This window comes from Agelaius tricolor, unplaced genomic scaffold (genome assembly GCF_023055355.1).
Source record: "Agelaius tricolor isolate 1412-34295 unplaced genomic scaffold, bAgeTri1.0.p SCAF_9, whole genome shotgun sequence".
NCBI classification, from domain to species: Eukaryota; Metazoa; Chordata; class Aves; order Passeriformes; family Icteridae; genus Agelaius; species Agelaius tricolor.
In genome coordinates, this window is record NW_027269269.1 from 3,611,493 (window position 1) to 3,631,378 (window position 19,886).

General features: G+C 43.0%; 1 protein-coding gene across 5 annotated transcripts in view; it reads left to right on the forward strand.

Annotated features, from left to right (window-relative positions):
- SPATA13 (spermatogenesis associated 13) overlaps positions 1 to 19,886 on the forward strand; it is a 145,957-nt gene that overhangs the window by 90,005 nt on the left and 36,066 nt on the right. For 4 of the 5 annotated variants that reach the window (XM_071434051.1, XM_071434055.1, XM_071434054.1 and 1 more), the window contains exon 2: positions 11,173 to 12,969. In XM_071434051.1, coding sequence (XP_071290152.1) covers positions 11,173 to 12,969 — 1,797 coding nt within the window. Of the gene's footprint in view, positions 1 to 9,245; positions 9,394 to 11,172; positions 12,970 to 19,886 lie in introns of those variants that run through there. The other variant, XM_071434053.1, reaches the window with a different exon arrangement.

Sequence of the window (19,886 nt, forward strand, 5' to 3'; positions counted from 1 at the left end):
TAGCTAAGCTAACAACTTAAAAGTTAAGAGTTGTTTACTCATTAAGGGACGTCAGGAAATAGGTAGAAGTTTATGAGAACAAAAGTGGGTTGCTGATGCCAGTGAAGTATTTTCCAAAACTCTCAGCATAGGATGAAAGCATCACATGATTCCATGTAAGAATACTGCAGCAAAAAGTAGTCACAAATACTCAATAGCCTCCCTGGGAAAACAGTTCCTGGTTTAAGTGAAATGAGCCTGGACTTGGTCGTATGCTAATTGCTTTTCATTACTATGTGTTAGCAAAGCTGTTTAATACTTGCTATAAAGCCTGGATTTCACTCTCTCTCATTTAATACCAGGTTAAATCTGAACTAATAAGCTCTCAAAAGCTTAGAGGTTCCAGTAAAATGAGATTTGGCTAAAAATTGCTTGCTGGTTTCTACTAGTAACAGTGCTGTAGTATTCGTGCTCCAGGCAATGAGAGGAGCAAGACTCAGAAGAGAGAAAAGAGAATATGCTTCATTGGGATGCTGAATGATTTAGTAGAAGTCATGGTGTCTTACTGTAAACCTTAGGAAGGGTTTCCTAGCCTTTGGAACAGTGAAAGATGTAGCAGTCAATTTTGAATAATTTCCAAGTTTTTATTTGTATGATGTACTTCGATTAAGTGTTGGAAAATCAAGCCATAGAATACTGTGCATGGAGCAGCATGATTGTTATTTCAGTGTTTCTCAGGCAGCAGTATCTATAACTCTGAGGGCTGGACACTGAGCAAGAGCTGCTTATGAGCTGAACAACAGCAGGATTTCTCACAAACAAAGAATCTTTTGGCCTGGTACAGTGAAGTATAAAGATGATACTTCAGCCTGCTGAAATTGGCTGGTTACAAAGGTGCACCTCTGGCTCTTTGGTTAAAACAATTATTCTGGAATGTACTGTCTGTGGCTCTTTAGGACTTTCAGAATTAAAACTTTCATGTAAGTCTTGTAGCTGCTAGGAAAATTACCAGATGCTGACAGGGGGTGTCAGCAGTGCCTCAGCTGAACATATGCTGCATATGGTTTGGCTGCAGGCACAGACAGGGAGGCCCTGTTCCCTGCTGCTGCAGAGGCTGGTGAAAACAGGCTTTAAACCAACTGATTCCAGCACAATACTAAATATTAGCCTCTATGCAGTGTTCATCCTACCAATGAGACTGAATAAACTACTCGAGTATAGATTGGCCTGCCAAGATTTTTGCTGCATCAAAAAAAGAGTTAGGCAGCATCTTTACTGAGTTATTTTACAAATGGTTGTTTTGAGGTACACAGCAATCCTGATTGCTGTGCATTGTGATTATATTTGTACTTTTTTGTGGTGAGGCTGGAATTGAAACTGAATCAGAGATTGAATACAAAGCAGTTTAAAATGTCTATTTACCGTAATGATTGATCATAATCTCTTGAGTCTGACACAACAATGCATCATAAAAAAATTATATTAACTGTTTTCTGGAGAAAGTATTTCCCTGCTTTTCCAGAGAACACAGTGAAATATACTTACTGTTTGTGATGTTGCCCCAGAATTCAGAGATTATTTGTGTCTCCTGTATGAACCTGCTACAGGCACCCACCCAGCACCACCACTCACATACCCACTTCCCACCCACACATTCTGGCACCTGTGGCAGAAACACAGCACATGGGGAATTGCTGAGGGCAACTGCATGTTTCCCCAGCCCCTTCCAATACACAGCACTCTTGAGAAGATCCTGAGAAAAATTTCAAGTCTGGACCCATTTCAGGAGTCCTGTTGCTTGTGGAAAGCATTTCCACCCTCATTCCCGCACTTCCCCCCCTGCCCTTGGATGCTTACTTCCACCTCCTGCCCAGCAACAGCTCGGGTGCAGCCAGGGGAGCTGCTTCAGCTCACAGCCTGGCAGGAAAAAGCAGAAGGCATGTCCAGCATCTCTCCCTTTAGGTGGTAGCATGCTCTTAGATTGGCAGGAAGCACCAATTCTACCTTCATCCTTAGAGACCAAGTAGATCAAAGGAGATTATGTGAACAGGATCAGGTGATCTGTGGGGAGCAACAGCATCTCTGGGTCAGTGTGTGGTAACAAGACAAAAAGGCAGCCACTCCTTTCCTGGCATAGAAATGAAGTTTGCTAAATTATGTAATGAAAGGCAAGGGGTGGGAAGAGATCTGGCTCAGGTATTCAGTATTGCTTAGATAAAAGACAGACCCTAGGACAGAATTTGTGCAAACTGACTCCCTTTCGTACTGGAACTGGAAACATGGCTCATATTTCCAGCTTAGTAGTTTAATTATGTACCCCAGAATGTTGAGGGAATGGCTGGTAAGGTTTTCCTCAATTGATTTTCTGAACCTGAAGCATAAGGTCTTTTTAAAAATGACAGTGTCACTGACAGGAACCAAAGCAAAGACAGCTCACCAACATAAATTAACTTTTTTAGTAAGCCTATGTGTAATCTTTCAGGTTCAGGGCTATCCTGTGCTCTTACAAGACATAAATTATTAGCCAAATCTGCAAACTCCAGTTTAGAAGATTAATGGACCATCATCAAAATAGTCAGTTGAATCTTGAAACAGCCACTTGAATCTGAACTCCTTTCAAAAAATGGAATTTTGAGTTTGTCCTCTGCATGGGTAGATAATGGATTATTTTCCCTATGTGTACACTTTTTATAGCTATCATCATTGTAAGCATCAAAGTGCCAGAGGAGCATTGATGGATTGGTCCTTGCAGACCCATAGGTTATAAGGCACTACTCCTATCATCACATATTTTACACATATGGCACTTAAGCAGAGAAAAGTATGCTGAATTGCCAAGGTCAGAGAGAAACAAAATCCAGAATCTGTCCTCTCCAGCCCCAGGGAAGTTGTCATAAAGACATCTCTCCTGCCTGAAATGGGTGTTTCCTTTTTCTCAGATAATTTACCATTACTTTTGGTGGTAGAAGAATACAGAGTTGTTTTACTACTAGTTATAGGAATAGGGGTGTCTGAGCCAATGGCCATAAAACTTGGTGCACTGCTTCCAGTTCCCCCACTTCAGGCAGTTATGTAATTTGGTAGCATAAATATACTCCATCTCAGGCTACTAAAGCTAGAATTTCTTCCTTGCTGTTCTAATAGGAAGGAAGTTGTATGACTACAGAGTTCTGGTTTTAAAAATCTGATTTCCTATCAAAATGTGACTAACTTGTGCAGCTGCCACATCTTACAGAGGCAGTCAATATGTGTTATTTGTATTGATTCCTAGAAACAATTGAAATATTACAAAAAACATAAGACTGCAAGAGATTTCTTTGAGTATACTGCAGATAAAAAGTTCTAATTTAATATGTATGGGTCTCTTTAAAACAACTTTAAGTAAGCTAGTCCAAAATTTATAAATTTTTGTCTGATTCTCTGTCCAGACAAATTTTCAAGTGAGTGGCATTGTGTGTTTTCTGCATCTTTAAAATTAGGTAACTTCTTTTCTGGACAAAATGAACGGACAGTTTACTTAATGTGATCATCCATGCTTTAAAAAATATTCTTGAGTTTAGTACTAATAATGAAGAAAATTAGTTACTACAACAGCAGAAAAACTGAATGATGACTATTAGATGGAGGTTTGTAATTGCTTTGAAGTTTTCTGGCAGGCTAAATTCAGAGAACAAATGTTATTGAAAAGACCAACTACATAAATGTTGTTGTAGCCCTTGTCACCTGCTTTGCTCAGATTATTCTTTCCTTGCTTTTCAGATCCAAGGCATTCTTGATAGAGTAAATTCAAACAAAAAGTAGAAATTGACAGACTAAAGGTAGAATTAGCAAGATGATTTTTTTTGTCTGAAAGAAAAACATGGTGGAGATAGTAATTAAACCATCTAGCACAAGAAATACAGCCATGAATGCTAATTTTCTTCAGACTGTAACAAAGATAGCAAGTCTGTAATTTTGGAGAGAGACTAAATAAAGAAAAGTATTGGTACTACTTGAGAAATAAATCCCAAGCAACTATGTAGTTCTTGAAGGCCATGAATCGATACTACCTAGGAACCTCCTAACAACAGGATGCTCCAATCATTCCCACCAAGTGCAACCTGTTTGTTTTTCTCTTAATCTTACTGAAATATTCACTGTTCTGCTCTCATGAGTTTATCAAAAGTTGTAATTGTAATTCAGGGTTTTTTGCTCTGGCCAGCCCAAAGGTACCTAAGGTCTGCAGCCACACTGTAACCAGGTGGGAATTTCTGTAATGTCACACTGGCTAATTATTCTGTTGACCTGTTATTTTGTTATAATAAGCATGAGAAGCAAGATGATCTTATGTATCTTTGCACAATTTCTACTACTGAGCCATCATTCCTAACACAGTCCACTATCTGCTTCACTTTTCTAGTATCTGATGGACACTGTGCCTCTGCAGCATTGCTGTATCTGTCCTCCCTTCAGCACTGCTCAATGATTTAAGTGAGCACTGAGTGCTGCTTGTGATTCCTCCCTGAGCCCAGGGAGAAGCATCATCCTTCCAAAATCAAATAAACCCACACACGGCACGGCCCCTTGCTATGGCTCACACACAAAAATTCTCCTCGCTTTCACTCCAGCCTCTGGAGTGAAATCACTCATTCACCCACTGCAGGTGGTCCTCAGCCCACAAACTCCTCAAGACCCTGTCTCTGTGTATTTATTTTTCCATCTTTTTTTCCCCCTCCTTGTTGCATAACAAAGTGCCTTCATATCCTCAGGTAATTTTGGAAGAACAGTTTTGAATAGGGAAGAGAGGATGGCAGGGTAATTAAGTGGGTGGGGAAGAAGGTTGATAAAGAGCTGCTAATAGTCACTTTTACATGCTATTATTTCGAGCAAGGAAAATAAATACAGAATGGCTGCAGAGCCATCAGATTCTGCAGTGAGTGTGACATAGGAAAGGATGGCAGCTAGAGCAGACCAGGAAGAGAAAGCAAAAGGCTGCAGAGTGGACGACTCCAAGTCTGAAATCTTGCCCGTTCTTCCCAACTAGTCCATATCACTTTAATGTACATCCATCTAACAGAAAATCTAACATTTTTCAACATAAGAAGAAAATGAAAAATATATAGTGAAGGGGGGGGGGGGAAGAAAAGAAAGAAATTCTTGACTAATCTCTTTTCCTTCCTATTTCTGTCAACTTTTCATCTCCACAGTCCTTTCTCTTCCTACTTCTTATACTTTGTGAGACACAAAATAAAGGTGGAATTCAGCCTTCCTAATTGGTAACTGGAAGTCTTCTTTATGTTAAAACACAATAATCTGTTTATTGGAAACTGCTCTTCTGTAGTACCAGCCATCTCTCCATGTCATGCTGTCTGAATAATGCCTCTTGAGGAGGGGAAGAAGAATAGCATCGCAGTCAGACCCCGTGGGGTTATAAATAGCATTCTAGCAGCCTGAAAGGCTGAAGCCATCATTAAGTTGCATGCAGCTGTAGTGGTGTAGGTGGGTGAGTAAGAGCAACTCAGAGATGGGATAATGGTAACCTGGTACACAAGGGTCATTTTTCATTGATGGCGTCACTCCAGTGGGTTATTGTGCTCTCTCTAAATTAGGTCCCTGTGTTTAAGAGAGCTGAGCAAGCTCAGCCTTGCAAAGCACATTTAAAAGAAGATTAGAGGGGAAAACAGTTTGTTGTGTATTGTGATTTATACCAAACTGTGATAAACTTTTCTCACTTGGGTCAGTAATTGCTTTTATCAGCAGCAAAGTAAATGCAAGCGGGAGCGCCTTTAGGAAGCTGCACACCAGCCTCATGCATGTGGGCAATGGGGACTTTCACTGGCCAAATCAGAAAGTTGATGCAGCAGTTTAGCTCAGGCTGTCCTTTCAGTGTTTTTCTTAGCAATGTGATTAATTTTGTCACCTTGGACATTTTCAGTGCCAAGACGACAAAGGTCTTGGCTTTGGAAAGTCCGTTTCCATTTATTACTATTAATTTGCTTGCAGATATACAAAAATGGAAAAATCCTACCCTAATTTCACATCGTTTATATATTAAAAAAAACCAGATGAAAATAATTAGCCGCCTATATTAGTTTGAGCTTACATACACAAACATACTACTATTCACTCATTTCTAACTAAAAAAAATTGAGATCTTGTTCCTACTCCCAGTGAAGTTGTTGGGGGAGTTGCCTTTAACTTCAATAGATATATGACTCAGCTCAATTCCCCCTGTGGGACCTGTCAGTATGTAAAGATTCCTTGGGGGTTAATTGCTTGCAGAAGAGACTTTGCCTGGGATCTAAAAGGAAGGTGCAAATTGCACAACTGGAGCCTTAGTTATGTACTGCAGCCTGGAAAAGACACTGTCATTTAAAGCAAGGGGATCTATTTTTCCAGCAATTCTGCATCTTAATAATTACATTTGGTCATTCATTAATTTAGCGTATATCTTAGAGAGTCACTTCCTTTGCCATCTTGCCCAGTAGCTGTGGAAGTAGGACAAGTGCTTTTACGTTTTACTGAAGTTATTCCTTTTGGCTTTTTTTGTTTGTACTCTATTTCAAGAGTCCTTTGTAAAAAAAATAAATTACTACTTTGAAGCAGACTTTTAGAAAGTATTTATAAAAGAAACATGAAAGAAATAACTGTTGCAGGAGTGGAAGAGAGGATTTCTAAACTAAGTAGATAGAAGCATTCTTATTCAGACTTTTCAGATTTATGTATGTGACTTCATGATATAAATGTGCCCTTTGCTATTCTGAAAAACCTAAGAGATGTATCACTACCAATTAAAAGCTGGGAGAGGTTGTTCCTTCATCTTTAAAACTCTATATTCATTCTCCCATGTCACATTTTTTGTAATCCTTTCCCACCTGTATTACACTTGGAATAATCCTTCTCACTCCTTGTCACATGTGCCTTAAACCTCTTTTAAAGAACAGACTTAGAGCTTCTAAAACAAGCATTTCATTTTTGTTGCGCTAAGTGTGATGTCAAATCACTATTAGAAATCTCACGCATGTACCAATCTGGAATTTCTTCTGGAAGTTCCTTCCTTCATAAATTGCTGTACTTGGTCAACCATAACATGTACTGCTGGCACTGCCTCTCTGCTCACTGCAGCTTTTGTTGTTCATCTGGAGGCAAAACATTAGTCTGTAAATAACAGAGTATATAGCTCAGTCTTCCAGAAATACCCATGCAAGTATTATGGATTTGTTTGCATTAGCAAGGATTCTCAATGGCAAATGGTAATAGTACTCTCATTTTGCGTTTTTAGGATTGTAGAAAAACCTTAATATAGGAAGGACTAATCTCCTGAAACTTTGGTTTGTAACTTTGAGGAAATACTATGGCTTGTATGAAACGGAAAGGGTTTAAGTTTATAGCTGGAAAAGGGGTTTGCCTTTTTTCTCATGGCAGTTCAGTTGATAAATTCTGTTTTGCATCAGTTTACTAGACCTTGGTGTGATGGCACTTGAACACTATATACAATTTTTCAGCCTTCAAAAAAAATTCAGATTAAGAAAAGATTTTGTTAATTATTGGTCTCCAGTACAGGAAGTTAATCCTGTTCTCAGACACACTCTTTAGTGCACTGCATCCAAATTTCTCTGAATAGTATGCACATGTGGAAGGGCTGACTGAATCAGTGAACCTGCAAGATTTAGAGCAGGGTTTTACTGCACTACCAGCAGAAAAGCTACGATGAACAAGTCTGGAAGATTAAAACTATATACTTTCAGAAACTTGACAAATGTCTAATTGACTAGATACAGTTATATCAGTATCTGCAAGTTTCTAAGTATTTTCTTCCTTAAATGTAGTGACATTTAAAAAATACAACATGCAATATAAATTCTTATTATCTAAAGTGAGTTTTAGTGTGGCTTTCTAAGGAAATTAAGTTTTTGTGAGCACTTTGTTAATCTGCCAATACCTTCTTTGATAATTTCTAGCTCTTCAAGCCTGTTTAATCTGTTGATGAACTTCAACTACATTTAAAAGATGGTTTCAGATCTCAGTTATCAGTTATTTTTTAAGTTTCCAAAACATTGATGGCTGGATAAAGGAAAGACCCAAATTAGTGGCTCAATTCAGCTCAACAGTTTTTTGTGCTTTGTCTTTTTGTCCAGCTGGTCGATAGAGGACACCTGAGGAACTGAAGGTTCCTTTCTCTGAGAAAGCAGAGGTTGTGGATTAAAAAGTATACTCCAAAGGAGTGTGATGCATATACCTTGGATATCTCTGGAAAGAAACTTAAAGGAACATAGGAACACAAACCCATTGAAACTTGGGGTTGAATAACGCTATTAGAAGTTTTTAAGTGACCAGCACAAATCCTTAGAGATACCAGGGAGGCTCTGCATTTATTTCTTCTTTGCTTCCCATGCCCAGCACTGTAAAGCAACCACCTTGCCCCCTCATTTGAGTCATTATTCCAAACTCACTCCTTCCATGGGATGTACCAGAAAGCTGTGGCTGCAAGAGCAGGGCTGGTGGCAGGCTGTGCCTGCTACTGCTGACTGCTGGAGACTTCTGTGGTCACTCCTAGTTATTTGCTACCTCATTTGACCTGCATCCCTTAAGCCCATTTGTTTGCATCACCCCCTAACTACACCTTGCCTTTGAGAGTGTGTCTGTACTGCTCTCCAGAGAATTAATTACACTGCATGTGCAGTCACACCAGTCTCGGAGGAGAGGCACTGGGCCTGATGGCCTTTGCTAGCTCTTTAGGGCATCTGCTCTGCCATCCAGTCTGTCTTGCCCCAATTTCTCTTGGTATCTTACCTGAGCTTCAATAAAACTGTTGAAATTATATTTGCAGTTCCAGTCCAAGTGTAGAAATATTTTTTTGAACAATAAACTTTCTGAGCAAGGGCTACCAGTTTGTACATGTCTTTGCCAGGAGTCATGACACAGGGCTTTTAGACACTGTCTTACAAATTTTTCCTTGTAGTATACGAACTCTGTTCAGATTGTGCATAAAATGTTGTTTCTTCTGTTAAGTTTGACGAATAGCAGCAAGCCAAAAAGTTGTCCAGGTTTTGGACAGAAATGGAGCCCGGGAACCAAGCGTGAGTTTGATCAATGAGCCGTGCAAACTGCACTCGTGAGCGGGGCATACGGACCTAGGGACGGAGAGGCGGGGCGGGGGCACCATCCAGGAAATTTTTAAGCTCCTAAACGTGACCATCGCTGCGCGGCCGTTTGTTCCTCGGCCGGTGGGAAGGCAGGCAGGCTCCTTGCAGCGAGCGGCAGCGCCGGAGCCCCGGCGGGAGGCAGCGGGGCGGGCGGAGCGGACCCTGCCGGGTGCGGGGGCGGCCGGAGCAGCCCCGCCCCGGCCCGCCCTGCCGGGCGCCGCTGCCATAGCGATGCGGGAGCGGGCAGCGGCCGGGACGCGCGGCGGCGGCGAACCCCGGCTCTCCCTAGGTAAGGGCGCTGCTCCGGGGCTGCTGTTGTGGGCTCCACGCTACGAGCTGGGTTTTTAATCTCATCTCGTTGTGTTTGTTCTCCTGTCTTCCCCCCCCCTCCCCCCCACCCGCGCCCCTTCTGCCCGCTCAGGTGCAGTTTCTCCCAGAGCCGCTTTCTCTGGGAACTTCTCTGCCGAGAGCAGCGTCTTGTGCTCGTTTATCGTTCCGTGTTTTCTTTCCGCGTGGAAAGTTGCGAGCGGTACCAGGGCTCAAGGGCCAGCCGAGGGTTGGGTGGCCGGCGGGCTTTTGTCCGGCCCGGGTGCCGCGGCGGCGGGGCTCGGCCCGGCTCTGCCCTGCCCTGCTGCCCGGCAGGCTCCGCCGCGACCCCGTCACTAGCGGGGATTAAAACTGCGGCGGGGGATGTTCCAGGCCTCTTGCTGAAGCGCGAGTAAATCCTTTTATCCGCAGAGGAGCAGAGGCTCGCAAAACTTTGAAAGTGCGCGCAGGAGGAGGGAGCAGCCCGAAAGGCAGCGGGCAGGGCTCCGCAGCTGCCGCGTTTCACGTGGAGGTGGGACTGGCTGTGCGGGTCCCGCCGGGCGGCCGGCGGTGTCCCCGCGATGGAACCCCCGGCTGGCTCCTGCACCTCCTGCCGCTGCGCCTCCGCCTCGCCCGAGCCCCCGTCCCCGCTGCTCTCCCAGCCCCCGCGGCCCTTGCGATGGGAAAGAGACAAAGAAGGGTCCGGGGTCTGCCGCCTTCCCCAAAGCACAGCTGTACACGTTCTTTCCTTGTTTAGGGTGAGGGGGAAATTCCCCCTGCCGCCCCCATGACCCCGCCGACAGTGGCAAGTTTTCGAAGATCCCACTGTCCCTTGCTGAAAGAACCGTGCATAAGCTTTGTTTTTAAGGTGGATCCAGCTTCAGACTGGGCATCCCAGTGGTTTTCGGGGCATTGTGTATCACGGTGGGGAAAACGTCTGCCTGGCTAAGACCCCTGGCTGGGGCAGGAGACACATGGCTGGTGGTCCCCCCACAGCTTTCCCAGGCACTGGAGTGTGATCTGGTCTGCTGGATCTCCCAGGCTCAGCTGAGGAGGAGATCCTGTACAGCATGTCCCAAATGCTCTAGTCACTTTCAGGTTTAAGTTTTCATTTTGTTGTCACCATAGCACAGGGTGGCTTCTGGATGTATTGCTTTTAATTCTTGTTTTCTTTTGTAGGGAAAAAGACTTTGCTGTGCACTTGATGTAATTTCTTAGAATTTTATGTGCCAGGGGACAGACAAGTCAGTCAAGTGTCACACAGCCTTCCAACAGAAGCAAGTCTAGGAAAAATTATGTCTGTTTTCCTCTTCCTTGCCTCCTGTTTGAGAGTTAGGTGTCCCTTGATGAACGTGTTTTAGATGAAAACCTCTCATGTGTCTTGGGGCTCAGTGCTGAGCACATGAGAAGGAAGACTGGATTGGTGTTACTGGGAGTTTCTTTCTCCTACGTGCATATGAGGATTGTATTTACTATTGTAAGGTAGCTGTGCTAGTCATAATGAATTTATTAGCTGATTAGCATTAGAGAAACAAGTACATATTGAAATTATTCTGGTCTCTTAAATTGCTGACAAATGCAATTATACTTTGAGGGAGTGACAAATGCCTTCTCTGCACCCCTGCAACACACCTTTGTTCACCATAGAAGAACTCCTTCATTTTGTTTGTGTCTTTATTTCCTACAATGTAGCTGAAACTTCTTTTAGTAGGGGACTTTGTAAGAAAACTTTTTAATGTTGGCTTTTGTTTTCTTGATGCAGGCAGCACCACCTGAGGAGCTCAGCTCACCCAGTCGATGTGAAGGCAAGGCAAACCAAGGTGCAGCAGATGACGGGGAGGCAGCGAGGTCAGCTGGTGGGGACTGCAGTGTTGCTTTGAGCTACCCCAGCCTCCGCCTCCATGCCTACAGCATCGAGAGCATGACAACATTTCCGAATGTCTGTGGAAATGGCACCACCGTTACTTGTATAGTTATGGATAATAAAGAACCCCAAAGCCAGACTACCTGTGCCAGTCATAATGGGAGACACAGCACCGACAACAATGTTGAGGAGGAATTTCAAGAGGACAAGCTCAGCCCTTCCAAAATCATGCGCTTTTTCACCACCCCTCGGAAACGGGCTAATTCCAGCTCTGACAGGCCCCGTTCTCTGGTTTTGATGGGCAACTCATCCACGTGGAATGCCTTTTCTTCTATCAGAAAGATGGGATCTTTCAAGAAGCTGAAATCTTCAGTTCAGCAAGGAACTCAAACAAGGGAATGCTCAGACGTTGTAAATGACAACAGCATAGGCAAACATGGTTCAAATGGAGCAGTGGTGCAAGTTCAGACTAACAGGTATTCCTATTCAGGGCCTCTCCATGATTTCCAGAATGCAGTGGATGGTTTGGCTTCTGACTGCTCTGATGTGGAAGAGAGTGATGAGTCCTTCCTGAGGAACACTCATCGCTCACGCAGCATCAGGAGGGCTTACGGAGCTGGCCGCATCAACTTGTTAGACACAGATAAAATTCAGAGTCGCCACAACTGTGTTAGGCCAATGTCACCTGTCATTGCAGAGCCAAAGATCTGTGAAATTCTGGTGAAAGACTCCGAAAACAACAGGATCATTTATTGGAGAAGCAAAAGTTCTGATAATTTGAACTTTCTGAAGAAAAGCTCATTCAAACGGAAGTCCACCTCAAACCTTGCTGATCTGAAGGTTGCAAATGAAAAACAGATACCAGCAAGGACTGCGAGTGTTCCTTCTGCTGACTCTGACAAAAGTGATGGAAACCCTGAGAGGCGATCCAAGCGATGGAAGAGCCCTATCAGAGCAAAGGATTTTGATCGAGTTTTGAAACTCGTCAGTAACGTTACAGATGTTGCAAGGAAGAAGGATGGCCCCAAGAACGTGGCTCCCTCTCCCAGTGAGCTGTCCCAGAGAACAAGGTCAAACAGCAGGCTGCACGATGACTACTCCCGCAGGGTTTCCAGCAGCACGGACCATGACAGGAAGAGATGCACCTCCTCAGTATCCAGTCCAGACTCTTCCTTGCCAGGAACACCTTGCCTGCAAAGCCCTGTGATTGCTCAGGATAAAAAGGCTGAAATGAATGTAGCTGTCACTGAGGATAAAAGCCCCAGGACGTCATCAGGTATCCCAGACTCTGATAGCTTTTCACCTACTCTGGATGACATTAGTCCATTTCCCAATGAAGTCTTTTATTCGGACTCAGATGAACCAAAAGCTACTCAGCAGTGTACAGATGAAGCCGAAAACCTTCATGTTCCAGTCCGGCCAACTACTCCAAAGCCTCAAAGTCCAACTGCAGGGAAGGTCAAGTGCAGTATGAATTTCCAGTGTCCAAACCATCACAGCACGTTGTCACTGAGCTCATCGGAGAGCGAGGAGAGAGTTGAGGTACCGGGGCTGAAGCTGGGCAGGAATCCTGTTTGCTTCCAGGACTCAGTGAAAACTGTGTATTATGATGATGGAAACGAAGACAGTGGCATAAGCAGCCACTCTCAGCTGAGCCTCAATTTAGCCTCTGGTACTGAAGAGAAAAAGGAAGAGGTAAGAAAGAAAGAAAAATCCTTCAAAAGCGATGTATATTCCCTGTTGGGTTTTGTCTTTATTAATGCAAAACAATGCAAAGTAATGGCTGCTGCAGCTTGTTATTGCTAAAATATGCTGACAGCAATTATTTCCTTTAAATATTCTCTTTGGATGCTAATATACAATTATTTTTTCTTTGCACATTAATATCAAAGGAAGTTTTGGCAGCAAAGGTATTCATGTATGTTTTCAAGGGCAGTTCATTGCACCCTGAAGATACACCACCTTGTCATGTGGCCTTGTCAGACTTTACCAGCCTGAGCAGGGTCTGACTGTGTTTTCTTCACAACTGAAAGGTCTTTTTAATTTTAAAGCGTCCGTGTATTCTGAAGTAGTGTTGACTTACTGTAAAACACTTTGCCTGTGGAAACCTTGCAGAACATGGTAATATTTGTAGAGCAGTGGTGTGTGAAAGACACAGCACAGAGGTTTAAGCATTCAGTTGTATCCAATGTTTTCCCTGTGCAGTGATGACCATACTGAGGGTAAACTGCTTGCTTATTCCTTTGCTTTCCAACTGCAGACAGCAGTACTTTAGACACTGGGCTGAGTCTTTTGCTACTGTTGTTTTGGTGAAGACACGGTTGTTCTCACTGCGCCTGATGAGTGATTTCATACTCTCAGTGAATGGATAAATGGATATATTGCAGCACCTCTGAGGTAAATTCACATGATAACACTGTGCCCCCACCTAAAATATGGTGTGAGTTGGCACCAGAGAAGTTGCAATGATTTGGTAGCCTTGGTGAAAAGCTGTCAGACATACCCTGCATCTGTCTGAAGCAGTGAGGCCTAGCTCAGCCCCAGCTCACTGTGGCAAATACCCATCTGGATCTGTATAAATATGCAAGTCATTCACAGAATGAAGCTGACATATCTTTTAAGCCACCTCAGTTTGACTAAAGTATCTTAGACCTTAGGTATGAGATAGGCAAGGCAATGCTGCAGCTGCACAAGCTTCAGCCTTTCATGCTGTGAAGTTTTAAAATGTCTGTGAAGCTGTCCTACTTTTAAAGGCTTGGCACAGTTTTTGCAGACTAACTGTAAGTGGTTACAGAGCTTATCAGTATTGTCCTTCTGCTGGAGAAAAGTAATTTTGTTTACTGTTGTGTTTGCAGCAATGGTAAGATTGAAAAAATAAACTCAGTGTGTATAAATGTCTGGGCTCAGAGTTTATTCCTCTTCTGGAACCATAGAATTACTCCAGCCATCCGTATTTTCCAAAACTCTCACTTATATGCAAGGAGAAGCTTTCACACTGCCAGAAGAGGCAAGAGTCCTAGTGTGGATAGATGCCAGTTGTATTTCTCAGGAGTAAAATGGGAGGTGGAATTAGTGCTACTAATCTACCATCTAGTGGTGAGCTGCCATCATGACCCAGAAGAAATTAATCTTGTCCTTCCCCTTAGTTCCCAACAAACCAGTACAGTTTTTACATGAATGTGTGTACTTTGGGTGGATAAAAGTTACTGCAGTTTTTAGTTTTAACACCACATTCTGTTATTATCTAACATGCAATTTAAGCTTTCTCTTTATATTATAACATTTTTAGGGTAATTGTGAGTGTCCTTTAGTGCTTGCTTCAGTTGTCTAAAATACAGAGTGTGCACTGGTGGCAGCTCTGGGTTTGTGTAATGGGCAGGCAGGACAGGATCCATGGAATGGATCCCAGCAAAAGATGGAGAAGTGGTGGCCAGGGAACAGGCTCCTTGGCTCTAAGACCTCACTCTGCTGTGAGCACTGCCTGGAGCCCCTGTGCTTCATAAAAAAAGCTGTGGCATAGCTGCATCCAGGCAGACCTCTCTTCTAATGGAAAAAGTCAAAATTTTTGGAGGTGGTAGGTGTGGGTTGGTAGCAGGAGCTTCCAATAGGGGATCAATAGGGGATCACTGGGCTCTCTTGAAACTTCAGAATCCTCTGTGCAGGAGAGGGTCTGCTTTTATCTTGCTATACAAGGGGTATAAAGTCTGTTATTTCTTTTTTCCATGCCTGTTTCTCATCTCATACACAGCCTAAAGCTGTGGCACTCAGAGTGACTGCAAAACAGGTAGAGTGGTATAGTTTCTTCCTACCATTTCTTTGGAGGATTCAATTTCCTGCTTTACAGCATGCTTCCCTCAGCATGGAGCTAGCTTGGCACCAAAGATACTTATGCCAGGTTATTTTTTAATTGGAATTTATTCAGCCTGTAGGCACTTTTATGAATGCCACATACTCACACAATGAGGTCACTGGGGTTTGAACTTTTGACTACAATTCATTTTTACCTTACACCTCAGCATTGCAGAACTGTACCTGCCCAGCAAGTTGTTCTGTGATGGCTGAGTGCTTATTTCACTCTCAACAATCATTTGAGATGTAGTGTGGAGCCATGGACATCATACATTTTCAAAATTTTGTCTGAATCTTAAATACACTGTGTTGATGGACAACTCTGCACTGTTTCCATGTTTCGTGGATCTGCCTTTCTGTCCAGATTTCATGTATAAGCCAGTATGTATTCCAGTACAGCCACTAAAGCTTGAAGACTTACTTTGATATAAAGCTTAGAAGGTCCTAACCAGTCAGGCTCAAATAAGTTCTCTTTTTGGGACTAGCTGCTGTAGCTGGAAGCAAGTATAGTTTATTTCCTTACTCACTCATCTGACAGATTAGTCAGCAAATGAAATCTGTGGAATTTGGACCATCTCTATATTTTCCCAAATATGGAAACTAAATATTTCTACCTTATGTTTCCCCACTACTGTAAAGCTGATTTTGCAGTATTCCTGCAAGGACATCTATTTGTTCATCAGAATTGATATTTTGCGTTGTTTTTTTTTCCTTACGTGATTAAGTCTTGAGATCCTGTCACTTCACTTTGTTGGTTTCACTAAAATGCAAGATTTGGACCAAAGCAGGGGAGATTTCTTGGTTTTTGGTCCTGACAGAGGTTGTTTCCCAGGGAAGAGCTAAGTAAGTGCAGCGTGGATCTGTGCCTCAGCACTTCTGAAGCTACAGAGGTGTGAGTCACCAAAGCTCACCTGTGACATCCTATGCTTTGCCACTGTCTGCTTCATGCTACTGTCATTTATATTCAATATGTTGCTTTTAAATAGCATGAAGAGATTATTAAGTACAAGCTTGTACTTGTTTGGAGTGTTTCATATAGTCTTTGCTTTCATGAAGGAAGAGCCCCATGTCACTGGAATAATGAAAACTTAGTCTGTTTCAGACTGGCATGTGTCAGCCACTAACGCTGCCTGAACAAAACACTGTTCTGAATTTGTTACAAAAAAGTAAGAATCAAGTTACTTGACATTTCACCTAGTCTTTCACAAACTCTTAGATCATTTGGTATTTAGGTTGCCCTGCTGGCATCTGGCTTCACAGTACACCAGACTTTTTATTACTTGAGTACCTTATCTGCATGACCATAAGTGCTTGATAAATTACAGTGAAGAGGTAACTCTGCTGTAATTACGATTGAGTCACAGTTTATTTGCAGACAATATTTTACATGTTCTAAGACCTGTCTGTCAACTCATTTATGTTCATGCCATATAAAAGTCACTGGTCCCAGCTAGTCCAAAAGTGCCCAGTGCATCATAAAGTGCCCAGTGCTCAGCTGTTGGCAGAGTTGAGCTGGTTTGTCCTGGACAGGGCTCTGAATATTGAGCACACAGGGTTTAACTTGGGGGACAGCTTGTAAAGATGAAGAGGAAGAAGACCTTTAGGGGTGGGATACAGAGGACTCAGATATGTCCTCACTGTTTGTCCTCACTATTTGTAGCTTCAAAATGTGTCCTCCTAGTGAAGGACCAAAGGGCAGTAGCTGGATGTCATCGTGTTCAGTGCCTGCAAGGAGCAAGCAGCAGCCAGGATCTGAGGGTGATCATCTGTAGTACATGCCTCAAGTTCCTGAGTGCTGTGGGGTTGGGCATGAGCACACCTGCTGGAAGCTAGCTGCTTTCAGCTCTCTGAACTCTCCTTTTTGGTTTTATTCACCTCTGGTTCATCCACGTGCAATTTAGAGTGTAGCTTAATCAACCTATCGTGTATTACTGTAAATATGATAAACTGTGAAGGACAATTAGGTGAAGTAGTGGGGGAGATTTCTTAAACTGGGTTTACTCCTAAGGGGCTCGTAATGTGGAGTGAGGGCTCACCACTCCAGTGGCACTCTGGTCTCACTGACTATAGCGCCTCGGGACAGAGCAGCAGAACCCTGACACAGGGTCTGAACAGCTTCTTACAGAAAACTGAGGTTTCAGGTAGACCAAACAACACTGGATTTGCACTAAACTCTGAGCTGCTCTGCACAAGTCAGGGTGCATTCACACAATGTCCCCACAGTCACTCAGTGAGTGACTTCCAGATGCATTTGCCCAGAGCTAGACTAGAAACCACTGCTCATTGCTACAAACCTAGATTGCAGAATCCATTGCTGCCATAATGCAGCAGGGAGCCCTCAAATGACAGGAATATATTCCTATAGCAGCAAAAACTCTTTCAACTCCCAGCAGCAGAGCTGTCATCCCTTGGGTGCAGCCCATAATCATTTGTTGCTGTATCTGCTACTAGAAAGAAGAAAAACAAAGCAGTCATGACAATAATCTGAATTCTGGATTGGCTTGAATTTTAGACCAAGTAACTCTGCAGTTCTTAATAAAATTAGCCATTTCTGAAAACTGTAGGATAATATAGGAGTTACTGTCATCCTCTCAGAAATGGTTTGGATGGTGACAGGGAGAGCTCAGGTGGACTTCACTGCAGTTAGCCTGGGGCAAGCTGCACCCTTTCTTTATTGCATTTGTGCACCTCTGCCTTTCCAGAGCGTCCCATATTTGACTCTGCTGTAGCTGTCCAGTGGCACCTCAGTAATACCCAGGTGTTGCTCACCCTGGGATCAGGAGTAATAAATAGTGCCCCAGAAAGTAGAACAGCACTGTTCCCATGTGATTTGGTTTCTTACATAAACGCAATGTTGAGTTGTTGGCACTGAGAATCCATCTCAATGCTAGGTGGATGAGATTTCCAAAGTGAGCAGAAGCAGCTGCAGAATCTCCCCTGAGCCACCTGCATTGTCCCTTTCTGACGTCTGGAGCTGCCATGTTGCTGGTGCCAGGATGCTGTGGCAGGCTGGGAGACCAGCTGAGTGTTGGGGGAAAGCCCAGCAGCCTTGCCCCCACCCCATTCTCTGGGAAGTAATAGTTGGCAGAGCTGCCGAAGGCAGCTCCACCTGTCCCAGGCTGGGGTTTGTGTCTGCTGCTGGGACTTGCTGAGGGCAGGATTTGGGCTTGGGCAGGGACAATGAAGCTTTGCTCTGAAAGGGTGGAGAGAGTGAGGAACCAGAAGACCACATTTTGGAGAGACTCTGAAAAGAGGCAGAGGCTTCTGGCTTTTTAAGTTTTGCTTTGTTAACATGAAGTTCCACTTCCAGCCTGTGGTTGTCACGTGGCTTTTGAGATCAGCCAGTGGGTATTACAATGATAGCCTGAAAGAAGAAAAAAAGTCCCTTATTTTGCCCACATGAAGGGAATTTTCCCAAATAACAGGAAATTTTTTTTTTTTTTTTTAGACCTGTTACTTGTTCTGGGGTGTTCTGAGTCAATTCAGAAAATACATAGGGATTTATTTAGGATTTATTAATATCTATACATCTAAAAGAAGCAGAGAATATGAATACCCCTTCACTATACACTACAAGTTTGTAGTTCCATTTCAGATACTGAAGGAAAGAATGGGCAGTATAAGAGCATCATCCACCATCCTCAAGTATCGAGTCACCAAAAACCTAGAGGAAACAGTTTTCTGGTTTTAGCACATTTGCATTTTTATATGAGTGATAAGACTATTTCTGCAAAGGAAGTACATTTCCCTGCAAACTCCTCCCCTCTGCCATTCGGAAATATGTTAGCTGATTTGGATTTGGAAATGAATTAGAGGAGAGGATGAAGGAAATCCTTGAGGCTGAGGAACAGATCTGAGAATCATGAGATCCGCTTGTCATTTCCAGTCCTGCCCTATGCTTCTACACGACTTAAGTGCTTTGTATCTGTTCCTTATCTGTGAAATGTGGATATTATCAAGGTGAACTCGCTAATCTTGGTGAAGCATATTGCTGAGAGGGAAAGCTTTATGCTTTATCATTGATTGCGATAAGCAGGCTTTCAAGGATCAGGTTAAATGAAGCAAACCTGCATTAAAAGGCCTTAGAAAATAGATGGCTAAATTTTCTTTGTATCTATATAGCCTGACCACTTAATGTGGTTTTATAGGTGTATTTGTTAGTTAGAATACCGGAATTGCTTTGGTGTTCACAGATCCCAAGCAGAAAATGATATATTTTTTTCCCAATTTTTAAAACGTCTAAAATTAGTGTTTCACAACAGCAGTTTGTGTTGCTAATGGGAGTTACTTTTACTATGTCACAGGGCACAGTAATGTGATTTTTCTTTACTAAAATGCATAGTATTTCCTGCATCTATTCTGTGAGCTTATACTGGTGTAGTGCAGTGGTATTCCTTTAGGGAGTTCCCCTCAGAAGCAGCGCTTTGCAAAATTTTCAGCTGTGGCTCCATACAATTTTTTTTGAGGGGAGGAAGGGGAAAAGAAAAGGGAGCTTATCCTCCAAGCAGCTAAAACTTATGTAAATGTTGGCTATAGTTGTATTGCATTGATTGTTTCTGCTTTGCTTGTGTATATAAGTGTAATTTAAGGGGGGTTTTTTTGCAGTTGTTTCATAGATTATGTTTTGCTGTCTTGCAGACCACTGGTCGAATTGCCCTTGATATTCTAGGGATAGATAATCCATTCATTTATGTGGGGTCTACTCAAAGGCTAATTAAAAAGAAAAGATGTTAGTGGCAGAGGAGACAGAGGGAAGTAAAGAA